The sequence below is a fragment of the Anticarsia gemmatalis genome, chromosome 11, assembly GCF_050436995.1.
Source record: "Anticarsia gemmatalis isolate Benzon Research Colony breed Stoneville strain chromosome 11, ilAntGemm2 primary, whole genome shotgun sequence".
Classification (NCBI taxonomy): Eukaryota; Metazoa; Arthropoda; class Insecta; order Lepidoptera; family Erebidae; genus Anticarsia; species Anticarsia gemmatalis.
In genome coordinates this window covers 6,956,722-6,971,950 of record NC_134755.1, presented here as the reverse complement: position 1 = coordinate 6,971,950, position 15,229 = coordinate 6,956,722, and the positions used below count along the sequence as shown (strand labels likewise).

At 34.4% G+C, this 15,229-nt stretch overlaps 1 protein-coding gene across 1 annotated transcript; it reads left to right on the top strand.

Annotated features, from left to right (window-relative positions):
- Positions 1-71: 71 nt before the first annotated feature.
- On the top strand, positions 72-11,926 carry LOC142976684 (proton-coupled folate transporter-like). The gene is made up of 9 exons (XM_076120185.1): positions 72-513; positions 988-1,210; positions 2,554-2,847; positions 3,962-4,114; positions 5,969-6,161; positions 7,735-7,836; positions 8,416-8,553; positions 9,017-9,100; positions 11,566-11,926. The coding sequence occupies exons 1-9, from the start codon at positions 470-472 to the stop codon at positions 11,844-11,846; spliced, it is 1,512 nt and encodes a 503-aa protein (XP_075976300.1). The 5' UTR covers positions 72-469; the 3' UTR covers positions 11,847-11,926.
- The last annotated feature ends 3,303 nt before the right edge of the window (positions 11,927-15,229 follow it).

The window sequence follows — 15,229 nt, the reverse complement described above, 5'->3', positions numbered from 1 at the left end:
TTGAAGCATGTTGCTTGCTTGTCGTATTGGTATCGTTTTAATATAAAAACTGCTACACACGGCTATCAGTTACAACACGATTTTAGCGTTATCGTCACCCTATTGGTATCTGCGAGTTGTCGGGGCCAATTGCTGTAATCGAATCAATTAGGTCTGAAACGAACCACGCTGGTTACCCGCGCGGGTCGCTAGCCGCATCCAGTTAAACGCATTGTGTATTAACAATAATGCACCGTACCCAGTTCAAAAAGTTATCATACTGTTTGACTAAGCACTTTGTTTCCAATTTGCAAACAGTGTGCTATCTTATCAGTAGGCATTAGTAGCCGTTGAAACATTACTGGATCACGTCTCAGTGACTATGTACCAAACTGAAGTGATGTGAACTCTACGCTCCAAGCTGTGTTGTGATACATTCTGTGATTATTATATTTATTTATATTTATTGATTACACTACAGTGAGTGATCATGAATGAAGGCACAGTCGATGTATATGAGTTGGAAAAATTAAGGTTTGTTTTTAAAAATATACGTGGATTATTTATGAAATGAAAAATATTTTATTTTATATATGTATATCACTTAATAATTGAAATAGTAACCCTTAAATCGTACTACCTAGTTTTGATTTTCGTAGACATATTTTCATAATTAAATGAACTGAAAATTAGGAAAAAAAAGAGCAGACCGAAAAGTGTAAAGTACGATATATGGTCAAATAGTAATAAAGCAAAAGTTATCTGATTTTCATTTATGAATCCACCAAAATTATCAACACAGATGGTCTACGTTCAGTGTCAATCCACGATGACGTCATAATAGATAACTTATCTCATACTATTAAGTAACAACGTGCAAGAAAACTAGGCCATGACTTTTTTGCTCTCTACTAGATTAATCTTGGTCTACGTAAGGATTAAGAAAGTGCAGCGGAGTCACGTAGCTGTTTAAAATGCTATTGACACGAACAATTTCTCTTTTTAAAGAGGTCAAGAGGAAAATGACGGGAATAAATCAACGCGTGGAGACAGCCAACCGGAAAAGTATAGGATCTTGCTCGAACCGGCGCTGGTGGGTGCCATGATAGCGATCAATCTGTGTCAGACCTCACTACAAAACTTCTACCTGCGGACAGCCTGCACGGTCGATTTAGGGAATAGTTTAGAAGTTTGTGCCAAAGGAGTCGGGGAGGAGTTCCGCCAAGCTGAGGTACAGTTCGTTTTTATATTCAATCTAACTTTCTTTGATTCCGTAAATTACATTCGTAACAAACTATCGAACCTTACCTTTTTTGTGAGGAAGAAACTGTTATAAGTTTATTAATGCACTGAAAATATGTACCTATAAAATGTATATGACCAAGATTATAGAAATTTTCGTTGCTTTATAATTTACTTTCAAATATCTATTTAAGAGTTTCCATTATTCTAAAGTGGTCACCTACTTGGTCGTGGGTCTTACAAAATAATGTTTCCCTTTATTTCCCGCGTAGAGCAAAATAATCATCATTGTAGATTACATTTTGCCTAAAAACGAGCCGAATTGATTAACTTTCTGTAGTATCTTATCTGTTTGTCATCGATTACAGACAGGGAAATACCTAAATAGGTGTTTCGCTAACTTAGGCTTTTTAGTAACACTTTTCATGATAATAATTGGTTTGACAGACTCTTATTAACCTCAATATAACTGATAATTACATTTATAAGCACATAGACAAAAGGTCACTGACTCTTTTAAATTGATTCTACCAGACGGTCTCAATGTTTTCAAATATTTGCTTCGTCTGGTTATCTGGAAATAAATAATTATTTTTTATAATTATCAACAGTTACTTTCGCCTACCTCCATAGGTACTGATTTTGTCAACGTACTGGCGTACTTATAAGCACTATGTTTGCTATATACTTTGTATATTCAATTAATTTTGTCAGTGAAAAATTTGACGGACATTATTTCCTTCCTATAAGTAAAATAAATCATTTCAGTAGAGTTTCTATACTTACAATCTTGGTTTGACTGTGTCTTCCAGTAAACTGCTCCCGTTAGAATCAAACCTCAATGTGTTTTTCAACAATCATACCCCTTGGTAAAATCTATTTTCTTTAAAATGTCTTACTAATAAAAGCGGTACAAATACATACAGTCAATCTGTATATATTGTCGCTGTTTATTCAAGAACTAGCTGACCCGCGCAACTTCGCTTGCGTCACCTAAGAGAATGGGTCAAAATTTTCCCTGTTTTTGTAACATTTTTCGTTGCTACTCCGCTCCTAATGACCGTAGCGTGATGTTATATAGCCTATAGCCTTCCTCGATAAATGGGCTATCTAACACTGAAAGATTTTTTCAAATCGGCCCAGTAGTTCCTGAGATTAGCGCGTTCAAACAAACAAACAAACAAACAAACAAACTCTTCAGCTTTATTATATTAATATTATTAGTAATTAGTATAGATAAATTTGTCTGTGAAAGCTTGCAATAAACTCGAAACGTTGTATAACCAAACCGACCTTTAACGTTAAACATTAATACATTTTTAATCATTTCAGGCAGCCAGTCAAATAGTAGTATCAGGCGTGAACGTTAGCAGAAGTTTCATTGGAAGTCTTATAGCTACAGTGGTTTTACTCTTCGTGGGACCATGGAGCGACTGCAGTGGACGTCGCAAGCCTTTGTTAATACTACCTCTAGTGGGCATGAGTGTCATGACCACTGGGGTCATATTGATGCTCATATTCCCCGGAGCTTCAACAGTACAAGTGCTGTATGCGGTGCAAATACCAATGTCTCTGGGCGGGAACTTTGGCTTACTGCTGGCAGCTGCATTCAGTCATATAGGAGATGTGAGTTACTAATATTAGGTCGGGGAAAAAGTCTTTTCGCATTGTAGTATTTATGAACTTGTAAGCAAATCTTTTCTCTACACAAAAAAGCTCGATATTTAGGTACCTCACGAGCTCACTGAAAGAAACCTAATGAACTACTCATTTGTGAGAGATTTTATCACAAGTTCATACATACTACTTATAATGCGAAAAGACTTTTTCCCCCACCAACTATAATAATTGCTAAAGTTTTGAATGTTCGTAATTAATCACACCAAACCAAACCAATTACTAAACGGATTTTGATGAAATTTAGATTAATTAACACATATTTTTTTCTTCTTATAAAGATTTCTTTTCAATCGGACCTAGGCACTTGTTAGTCTGTGTTTATATAAAAAAAAGTAGTTACAAAATACATAACCTAAAAACTGGTTTGGAACTTGAAATACTTTATAATAGTATTAGTCAAGACCATTCCAACTATCTCTGAACTTTACACTTACAAACACATGTATCCCGTTTTCTGTATCATGTTAGTGCATTTATTTGTGAATCATAATACACATTAACATTATAAGTGACAGACAAACAATAAAACAAGCCTGACTCTTCATAGTGATGATTACATAATACATAAGTATGTATAAAATTACGACTGACTGTATCATGATATGAATACGAGTTAGATAATATTATTGCGAATGTCATAGGACGATCATCCATAAGTTTTAAATGATTTTTGAAGATATCAATAAATTTAATTATTTCCGAAGTAATTATGCCCACATTCATGGATTTAAAAGAGGCTCTATATAAATAGTAAATAATAATATATAATAATGTTATTTATTATTTACTTAGTATTGTTTAATAGATGACCAAAGAAAGTACATGCTTAACTTTTTAATTTTGGTGTCACATTGCCGAATATGACAAGGATAAGTTTGAAAGATTTTTACTTTAGTATTTTAAAAACCATGTAATTGTGTTAGTTAAATCGTTTTTTTTTAAAGCAATCACTATTCAACGCATCATTAGATATTATTTATAACCCGAACTTACACATAGAGCTCCAATCTACCGCCCAAAAAGGTTTAAGTAAATTTAAACATTATGTTGTATATTGCAGGTGTGTTACGCCACAGGTCGTGACGTCACGCGCACTATGGGGACTCACCGGGCCGCCATACAGATAGCCCACGTAGTCGGTGCTGTAGGTGGTCCCCTTCTCTACCGATACCTTGGATTCTTCGGTGTGTTCCCACTTGTTTTATTTCTACAGGTATATGATTCCATTTATCCATACTAATATTATAAATGCGAAAGTAACTCTGTCTATCTGTCTGTCTGTCTGTCTGACTGCTACTCAATCACGCCTTAACTACTTAACCAATTTGCATGAAATTTATGGCTATATATCATCACGCTACGACCAAAAGGAGCAGAGTACCAGTAATTAATGTTACAAAAACGGGGAAAAATTTCACCCATTTTCTCTTATTGGACGCAAGCGAAGTTGCGCGGGTCAGCTAGTTCATAATAAATTTAACCCATTAATGTCCCACTGCTCGGCAAGGGTCTCCTCCCGTAATGGGGGAAGGGTTAGGCCTTGAGTCCACCACGCTAGCCAAGTGCGGGTTGGGGACTTTGCATGCCCTTAATAAATTTATTAAGCAAATTTTAGGCTTGCGAGGTTGCCTCGCGATGTTTTCCTTCACCGTTGGAGCTTGTGAAAATTATTTCTAATACCCACATAACTTCGAAAAGTCATTGGTGTGTTGCCTCGGGTTCGAACCTGTGACCATTTGCGTGGGAGGTGTCAACTTATACCACCCAGCTATCACTGCTTATTGCATTTATTCATAACTTAAATCAAAACAAACATTTCAATATACAGACTAATGTTATATCACTGGAGAAGTTTAGTATAAGCGCGTCTCAAAAACTACTCGTCTAAAGGCTACAAACGTAATTTGTCAAATATTGTTACGTCTCATTTGCATCACAATTGGTTATAATAAAACACAGATAAGTTACGTATAGGTAATGAGGACATTGAAAGAAAATTCTAATGATAATAGCACCAAAATAAGTATTACTTAAATAAATACATAAATAAAAAATGTCATGATGAACTAGAAACATGACAAGTGTTGAAACGATTGCTATCGGTGTCCTGTCATTGCACCTGTAATTTATGTTAGAGCTACAAAATAAAAGCGCTAATTTTTATTTTTTATTTTATGTGTGGTAAGCGGTCAGCCTAGTGGTGTCAAAGTTGTTCAAGCCGCCCGAAAGGCCTTTGACACGGCTTAACGACTGTTATCTTAATTGATGCTCAAGCCGTCCAAAAGATCTTCATAGCCTAACGACTATTATCTTAATCTTCAACCGGACAAACATTTTACATGCCCTCCTAAGCACGGAGACGCTCACTTCAATCACCACTATGATTCACCCATCTATGGAATGACCGCGCCAAAGGTTGCTTATCCACAGATCGTTTACCGAACGGTGAATGCAACTGGTTATAAGTGCTAATTAAAAAGACAAAATGCAGTTTCACATATACTTCTGTGTTATCAAATGCAGATCTCAGTTTCATTGCCGTGTATTCGACTGAAAAACAATTAACAAATTCACCTTGACTTGCTAATTTCGTATTCGAATACTAGTATATAATCAGCTAATGTTCACGAATCGTGAAAAATCCTTTTTTTTATATGAATGAAAATACTGGTATTTACGTCACAAATTAAATTCTGGTCGAGATTAGACAAGTAAATATTGCGTAATAACTGCAATATTTTTAAATGTTGTGAAAGAAATACTTTAACATCAATGGCTTATGCATTTACATTAAAAATAAATACATGATAAGATTTTTTTCGAAATGCATTTTGGTTTAAAACTATAACACCCGGCAAATTGTGTTAAGCTTAAGGCTTAGTTGCTGATATTCGGTTCGGCACTAATTGGACGAGCCGGGCGGAAACCTGAAAATGTGTATATGAAGATTGGCACATGCCGAACAAGTGTAGTAAATACTTCAAGTCGGTTTTGTTGTTCGATAAGTATTGCCTACCGAATATGTGCATAGCCTAAATGAATATAACAAAAACTATTTATTTTCCAGCTATCATCGTTGATGTATGTGATATTTGCCGTTAAAGACGTAAATGTAAACACAGAAAACAAAGTGTCTGTGTTTAACTGGAAGCTGCCATTTGCCGCCATAAGCTGCCTGATAAGACCTAGAGAAGATTACAAAAGAATTATCGTAATGCTCATGCTTGTGGTCGGTTTGGGTGACAGGATGTTATTGTCCGGTTAGTATACGTATATTACTATTATAAAAGCGCAAATATTTCTGTCTGTCTCAGACGATTTCACGACTAAACCGCTGAATTTATTATAAATTGATTTTAACATAAATTCTCATGGAGGTGGTTAAAGACACTGGATCAAACTTTTTAAAAAGTCAACCCCGAAGTGATTAAAAGAGATGATGGAAATTTGTACATGAACGGAGTCGTTCAGGAATGTTATCGTTCGAGAAGTCTGTCTATTTGTTGGTAATTAAACTCGTGCAACAAAACAATACAGAAAAATACGCAAAAAAACAAATTATGAACACTTTTTATAAAATAATTATTTGTACCAAGCGTTTGATAGATGGCGCTGTACAACTAACCGTCTACAGACGCGTCTGTTAACCCTTAACTCGAGACATGATTAGGAGATATAGTTGATAGTCTTCCAAGACGGTACCAGATGGCGGTAATATCGTATGCACTAAATCTGATAAGAATGTTACAATGAATATTATTACAACCGGGTCCCATAACATAATCATCAAATGTTGGAGGATTGGATTATCCAGCAAGTAATATAAATCGGCGTAGGAACCATATTTGGTTACTGAATAGCATTGGTCATTAATATATTTAGATAAACATTGTACAAGATTAAATACAACTAGACGAGATGGAGATTTGAAAAAGTACGAAGCTAATGCTTTTTCGTATTTTACTGCCACCTGCAAATTTTAAAAAGTTATACAATTATAATACATATAAGGATAAGTATCTGTTACCGTAACCGATTTTCCACGTATTTACCTTCGCCATCTTCACTTAAACAACTGAAACTCGATTATACTAGCACAAGTTTAGTCAAATTATCTATCTAGACTTGTAATATAGCATCGATTGTCATTATTAATTTATAAAGATATTAAATTCAATTCCCTCGAATACTTTTCACGATGTCTTCCAAATGACTACTTGTTTTAAACTTCTATCAGATATGTCCTAATTTCGTCACCGCGCCCCGTCATTTGGAAAGCGGGTCACCTATTTTCCAGCCATTACATTAAATTGATAAATATCAGTAGGGGTGTATTTTATTTACACTTTGTGTTATGACCTTGGTTAGTGCTTTGAACGCTGTTTTTATTTTGAAAAAAATACTGATGAATGATGATACCCAATGTAGTGTGGTGATAGAGATCCGTGAAACTGTCTTTAGTGCACATGTGGGCTCCCGTCCATTTGGTCAGTTTTGACCAAAGATATCATGATGTTTAGTAACACAACACCCAATTAGCATAGTAAACGTCAAGAGTGGGCTTGTATATTGTATAAAAAATAATACTTTCTTATAAAATCTATAAAAAGAATATTCACAAAAACAAAATACTATATACGCACGTAAAATATATGACGCCACTCGGATTGGGCCACTATTACTCGCATATTAATAGATTAAACCATTTCAAAACTCCTCCAATGATAATATGCAGCTCTTCAGCCATTAGAAAACACTACAGTAATATATTATAAAAAAAGAGAAAATTGATGAATGATTAGATTACATTAATGTCTGACTATTTTGTTACAGCGGAAGTCCTGCTTGCATACATGTACTACCGGTACAAGTTCCACTGGGATGACGTCATGTTTGGGTCCTTCCTGGCTTATAAAAACGTTATTAGTTTTATTGGTAAGTTCTACAATTATATTACTACTTCATAAGTTAACACAGAAGATATAAAATATATACCAGCTGACCCGGCAAACGTGGTTTTGCCATAAAAAAAAAAGTGTCACTTAGGGGCATGAAAAATAGATGTTGGCCGATTCTCAGACCTTACTAAATATGCTCACAAAGTTTCATGAGAATCGGTCAAGCCGTTTCGGAGGAGTACGGTAACGAAAACTGTGACGCGAGAATTTTATATATTAGATGTATATATATCCCGCACTTGGATCAGCCAGATTTACGAACCAGATGTTTGACTTAAGCAATATATAAAAGCCTTAAAATAATTTATTTATTGGTATAGCACTAAGAGTACTACTACATTCGTTGACAAAGCTATGACTTTAACTTTGAAGTTTCGAAGAGCTTATTCAGGAATAAGATTCAGGCCTGAATGTAAAGTTCTTGCCTTTTAAGGGACGTTAGTAATTTACTGCAAGAGCCAAGTATTAACAATAACATCGATGTAGCAGCAAAGACTAGTATTAAAAAAAAGTGTTTGTTGCTGATAATTTGAGTACCTACATTTTTATATTCCAGGTACATTATTAATACTGTCAGTTCTAAAGCGACGGTTACGTCTCGCTGATGAGACGGTGGGGATGTTAAGCTGCGTGTCCTATGTCCTCGCTACCTCAGGCCTCATCGCTGCTTCGACTACCTTATGTGTATTTATATGTAAGTAATATACAGCTGCTAACGATTTTTAACTTACGCGACTTGTACACATAATACTATTAGGTCGAGGAAAAAGTCTTTTCGCATTATAGTATGTATGAACTTGTAATAAAATCTTTTCTCTACACAAAAAAGCTCGATATGTGGTTACCTCACGAGCTCACTGAAAGAAACCTAATGAACCATGTACTCATTGGTGATTCTTGAAGCCAAAGAGATTTTATGACAAGTTCATACATACTATAATGGGAAAAGACTTTATCCCCGACCTAATAACTGGCTGAACACAAATGCTAAGTCATTTTTACACGGGCCATCTATCTTTATATTTTTTATAGAAAAATAATATAACACAAAATGCATAAAATGGCAAACTATATTACACTGATAAAACCATCTGATTCACAACAGCAGCATTGTTGAATGTTGTCATGTCTCTAAAAATAACCACATTTTGTTCCAGTGCCCTTGGTAGGGATAATATCACAAGGCTCGCAAGTGGTGCAAAGACCTATACTGAACAAGCAGATACAGCCCAACGAACAAGGTAATTGATATTATCTACCTATTGTAGTCACATGATTTTAATCTTTGACTTTTAGCGGTCAGTTCCTGTTTATTATGACAACGACAATATTGCAGCTCATATTTTTATTCATAAAACTTTATATTCAGCGACCTTGACGATACAAACAGGTATCTAGGTAAAAAAACAGATTTTGAAATAGTCCGTCTGTCAGATATAATTAAAATATATTAGACACGTATTTTTTCATCATTTTTCGTTATAAAGTAGTGTAAAATTTCGGAGTGGGGGCTAATGACGTCACGTTGTCTTACATTTTCTACTACAACGTCATGTAACTTTTCAACTTAATGTATCACTGTAATTATATATCTGATTTTGTACAGAATTAAAAACTACTTGTATGATATTTTTTCCAATCTACGAGACGGATTAACAAACAGAAATTAGTCAGAATCTCTATTTCGGTAAACAATAATCTGTACTACGTAACAAGTCTTTAAATATGGATTCTGTACCTCGATTCTCTACCACTATCGACTACCGACAACCGGCTAGCTATCGAAATTTTGACATTTAGAATGTACTGCCAAAATGTTTTCTACGACACCCGTCAGAGGCGCTGATCAGATTTTCATACAAAATTTCTCGATGACAGTTCGGTTGTCGGTAGTCGATAGTAGTAGAGAATCGAGGCACTGTTATTGTTATTTATTCTATAAATATCCCTTCAACTGGCAACTAACCGGCTCCCGGTAATAGAAAAAATACTCTATACTGGCAACTGACCGGGAGCCGGTGAGCAAGATACTACATATTTAAACATTGATTTAAATAGTACAACATACGTTTATCTCTTATCCGCTAGTTCTAAGTCCGAAAGAATTAGAGCAAGACAGCACACAAACTATTCATTCAACGAACGAGCGCACTTGAAGGCCAATATAAATTGTTTAAAATTCGCTATCGCGCCGAGTGTTAAGTGTTTGTGCTGTGAGTGTTTTAAATAAAAAATAATCGTAGTTTACGCATATGTGCAGGAGAAACATGGAAGGGCAAGTAGTTTATAGTATATACCGTATATTTAACTACTCATAGAACATTAGTGACTACATTTCATCAAAATTCAGCGTATTTATTTTGCCAATACTAATGTTCGACATTTTGTATTGACGAATCATACCAATTTTAATAATAAAATTCAATTGTAAACTCTAGTGATATGTGATAAAACAGCAACGTTACTCTATAATCTCGCTATTTTAATTTAAAACAAGCCTAAATACGCTTTGATTTGTGTGTAATATGTTTTCAAAACAATCGCGTGCCCACCTTACCGGGAGCCGGTCGCTTGCCAGTATCGGTACGTTGCGTTAATATGGATGTGGCGCACGAATATTTTTAATGTTTTTATATTCAAAATATGTACGTATTTTATATAGTCTTTCATGAAACGTTTATTTTGCTGTTTTTTTTTAGTTTGCATTTAATATACCGTCCATACCACTCATAACTAATACATAATTTGTACAAAAAAAATAATATATTGAAGTGGCGTATCCATACTATCATAGCATTATCCATTGTTGAAACTCACGATTTTGTTAAAATTTTGAAATAATATTTTTAATAATTTTCTTCTAGACTATATGTTTTTGTCGTATCAACATATATAACAATTAATATATTTTATGATTATCATAACAGATTTTATTAAATGTAATCAGTTTTATTGTAATAACAGTTTCGCCAAACCCATGTCATTTCTTATTATTTGTCAAGAGGTTTGCAATTTTGCTTTTAGTTTTTATCTTGTGCACTCTGGGATCAAACAAAATTTACTTACTGTTTGATGATATGTTACATGCGATGTAATTTAAGCTATTAAGTCATATAAGTGCCTAATATTTTCAAAAAAAAATTCTAATCTCGACGCTTTATTTCTGCGTGCGCTCAACTTTGCACCTCTTGTGATAGATATTTATTCAACAAATATAATATAATTTTGTATGGAACCTTATACTTTATTCGTGTTAATTGTAATAAAGGTATATTAAACTGTATATAAAATATATTTGTATCACTGAAACGCCTTGTATTTATTATACATAAGGCTATTTCAACAAAATTTGGGTAAATATATAAGTTAGTTACATTTGACTATCTTTAATTATTTATTAGTTGCTATAAATTCGAAGAAAACCAATTGATCAGTTAGGAAATTTAAAGAAGATTACAAAAATGTATAGTTTTATATCATTTAATATACAAAATACATACGTATTTTTCGATTTTCGGCAACTACTCAAAACAGCCGTTAATTTTTAAATGACCCTTGCCAGTTTACGCAAATATTAAAAAATGGCCGCTGCCAGTTGAAGGGATATACAGCTATCAGTTTAGACGTCAAAACTCTTTGACTTGTTGCCGATAGCTAAGAATAGAACGATAAATTTAGATACTTACTTTCATATCTTATTTTTCAGGTAAAATTTACAGCGTGATGGGCGCCTTCGAGTCGGCGATACAAACTATGTCCTCTCCTTTATACTCTTTACTTTACACCAAGACTGTGGCGAACTTGCCAGATGCCTGGCTTCTTCCCGGCATTGTTTTAGCTTTTGTACAATTTTCTTCTTATGTATTCGCGAAAAAACTGTCTCAAAAGAGCAGTTTAAATGGCACCGCACATGTCGACACGGAGAAGAGTACAGAAAAGACTACTGAAAAAGAACCGAATTTACAATCCAAAGTCAGCAACCCATAATAGTGTGGAAACTTAGTAGGAATAAAATGTATTTCTTTCATAATAGGAAGCTTATTTTAATAAAAGATTTTTTGTATACAGTTGTTGTATTTATTTTCCATCAGATAATCAAACAGTCTTGCAAAGCAGACTTTTGAAAAACAGTAAAGAGAAAATAACAGCAAATTACTTTTCAAAAGTAACATTAAAAATTGCTTTGAAAAATCAAGTAATATAAAAGTGAATTGCGTACATCACGATAGTTGCGAAGATCCATACTACCTATTAGTGTTGTAAATGCGAAAGCGTATCTGGCAGGACTGTTCGTGGCTAAGATGCTTAACAGATTTTCATGAATCAATGCTAATATTATAAAGCTGAAGAGTTTGTTTGTTTGTTTGTTTGTTTGAACTTGCTAATCTCAGGAACTTCTGGTCCTATTTGAAAAATTATTTCAGTGTTAGATAGTCCATTTATCAAGGAAGGCTACAGGCTGTATATCATCCCGCTACGACCAATAGGGGAAGAGTAGCAATAAAAAATGTAACAAAAACGGGGAAAATCTTGACCCATTCTCTCTTATGTGACGCAAGCGAAGTTGCGCGGGTCAGCTAGTTTAACATAAAGATAGTTAAAGACCGGAGATCGAGCACTAATTATCAAGGTATAAGCTAGTATTATCTAAATGAATAGTACCTATGACATCACGCGCGTCATCATACGTCATGAAATGATAACATTCGCATTTTATAAACACACGGTATTGCACAATTATTTATTTTATGACTTTATCACCTTTGTCTGCCCTTTGAGTACTTGCAAAAATCTGTATTATTGTAGTATTTTTACCATTAACGAAATATTCATGACATCTGTGACGATCTTCGAGCAATACATACCTAATCCTACTATCTATTTCAGTTTCACTTCAGGTCTCTTATTCGGAGCAAATATGTATACTTAAACGTCTAGGAAATAAAGTTTCTATTCGTATGGAAACTTAAGTGGATCGATAGATAAACTTTATATACAATAAATCTGGTGGATGAAAGGCATTTTGATACCATAATTTTTTGATGCGATTCATCATGCATTTTTACAGATCTACCAACTACTTCAAGATCTTGAAGAATTGCCTTTGTAAGTTATCTGTGTGTATGGAGCACCACTTTCTCGATTTGTGTAAGTGAACTTGAGCCGGCCATATATTTATTATTATAGGGCCAGTATTATGTCGAGTACCAGCGCAAGCAGTGATTTCTTGTGTTTGCTCGATCGGCTCCTCCTTAGTCATAAATTAAAAAACAAGATTGCTGGCTAGTGAAGTCCACGTGGTCCAGTTATCAGTGATAACACTATGATCAATCTAACATCTAATCAAAAAACGTGCTAAATATCGCTAAACAAGATCTGTCGTCTCATAAAGTCCATTTCTTCTTTGTATTATATCATACAGAGTGATTGGAAGATATTTATTTACATAATGTGAAAAAAAACACACTAAAATACGCTGGTAGTGTGTTAAAAAACCAAAGAAAAAATATGTATCCCAAATATTTTTTTCACACCAAGAAACAATACTGAATTCTATGACATACTTAAAAATAGCTAAATAAATAAGGTTGAAAGTCTAACAACCAGTTTTACATGTGACTGGGTTGTGGAGGTCCGGAGGCAGTCGCTCCATGTAAAGATTTTAATTCAACTGTATCCAGTAAGAGCCGATTCCAACATGCTTGGAAGAAAGAAAGGCTAGACTGAAAAATCTAAACGGCTTGATGCTGAGATACTTATCGTAGAAACACGTTTTTTTTTTGGTTTGATGCTAGCTTGTTCATTTACGTTCGTTAGCAACAGAATTTTTAACCACTCTGTAATTCACTTATAATTTATTCACTTATATTGCTCATACAGCACGTAAATTATCCTTATCATATACAAAACATCTAAATACAATATGTTTTGAATTGATTATCTTAATTTAATCAAGTTTTTCATTACATTGCATAATATAAACCAAACAATATAACAATATTTTGGTTGGAAAGTATTGAATTATTTAATCGACAGCACCACAATAGTAGGTACCTATTGCATGAATGACATTGCAGCCGAAATAACGATTCACGATGACTAGGCTTTTTAATACAAGCTTTAGCGCACGAACAGCTTATTTAAGAGTCAAATGGGTTTTTAAAACAGAGCTTGAGAGGCGCCCATAGCCAGTTGCGCTTACCGGTCGGTAAACGATCTGTGGGTTAAGCAACCATTGGCGCGGTCATTCCATAGATGGGTGACCGCATAGTAGTATTTGAACTGGGCATCTCCATCTCCGGCACGTAAAAAGTCGGTCCCGGTTGTTGTCTACAAAGATAACAGTCGTTAAGCCACGTCAAAGGCCTCTCGGGCGGCTTGAATAACTTTGTCACTAGGTTGACCACTAACCATACGACAAGCAACAAACAATCAGCACCTTAAGTCGAAGTCGTTCAAGCAGCCTACAATTTGGCTCTATAATTTCAATACAAGAAAACCTTTTTTCCATTTCCTTTAAAATCTTAGAAAAACAGGAAATAATTAAGGAACAATGGGCGGTATAAACTCAAAAAAATGCAACTCTTATCTTCCTTAATACATGCATACATGGCAAAGACAAACTTTGCGTTCTAATGCTTAAAATGAAGCTTTTTATCAGCGTGATTGAAATACGATCATTACAAACTGGCATATTGAAAAACTCGTGACCAGCTTAACAACAGTACAAAGATTTTCTGTGAAAAATATGTCGTTAAATTATCCGATAGCTTTCCACATATTTTCTACGCACAATGACCTCTGTGAGCGCAGACCTAAAATTGTTGTAGATGATTGATTACATACAGACGATCACTCTAGAAATCGTTGCCTACAGCTGTATCATGTGGTATTCCAGGAAAAAACAACAAATAAATAAGTGACTTTATCTCAATTTGAAACCAATGACCATTTTGAAAATTGCGACCGGGCCGACATCCGATACACAATGTGACAAAGGAGTGATTGTCGTGATTTTCCCCGATAGCTTAACTCAAATAATCCGATAAAAAAAAGTATAAATGACTGCCGCTACCGAATATCAGATCAGATTTCTGAAATCGTTGATTCTACATCAAGTTTGTTTACTTTAAATTTCTGTGAAAATTATTATATCATGTAAGTAAAATAATCATTATTTTTATTCTTGAGCACGTAAAGAAAACGAAGTTCAAGTTTATCAACAAATATTTTAAACAGGACGAATCAAATCATAGTGCCATCGTAAAACCAATTCTTGGATCTATTGGAGATGTTCAAATTACAATAACAAAGTGTGTCGATTTCAGAATGCAGCGCCCACCATACGGTAACCAAGGATTCCAGGGAGG

Coding starts and splice junctions, on each gene's coding strand:
- LOC142976684 (XM_076120185.1), top strand. CDS start 470: ATGAATGAAGGCACAGTCGATGTATATGAGTTGGAAAAATTAAG. Junction 2,848..3,961: donor CATTCAGTCATATAGGAGAT/GTGAGTTACTAA, acceptor TGTATATTGCAG/GTGTGTTACGCCACAGGTCG. Junction 9,101..11,565: donor GATACAGCCCAACGAACAAG/GTAATTGATATT, acceptor CTTATTTTTCAG/GTAAAATTTACAGCGTGATG.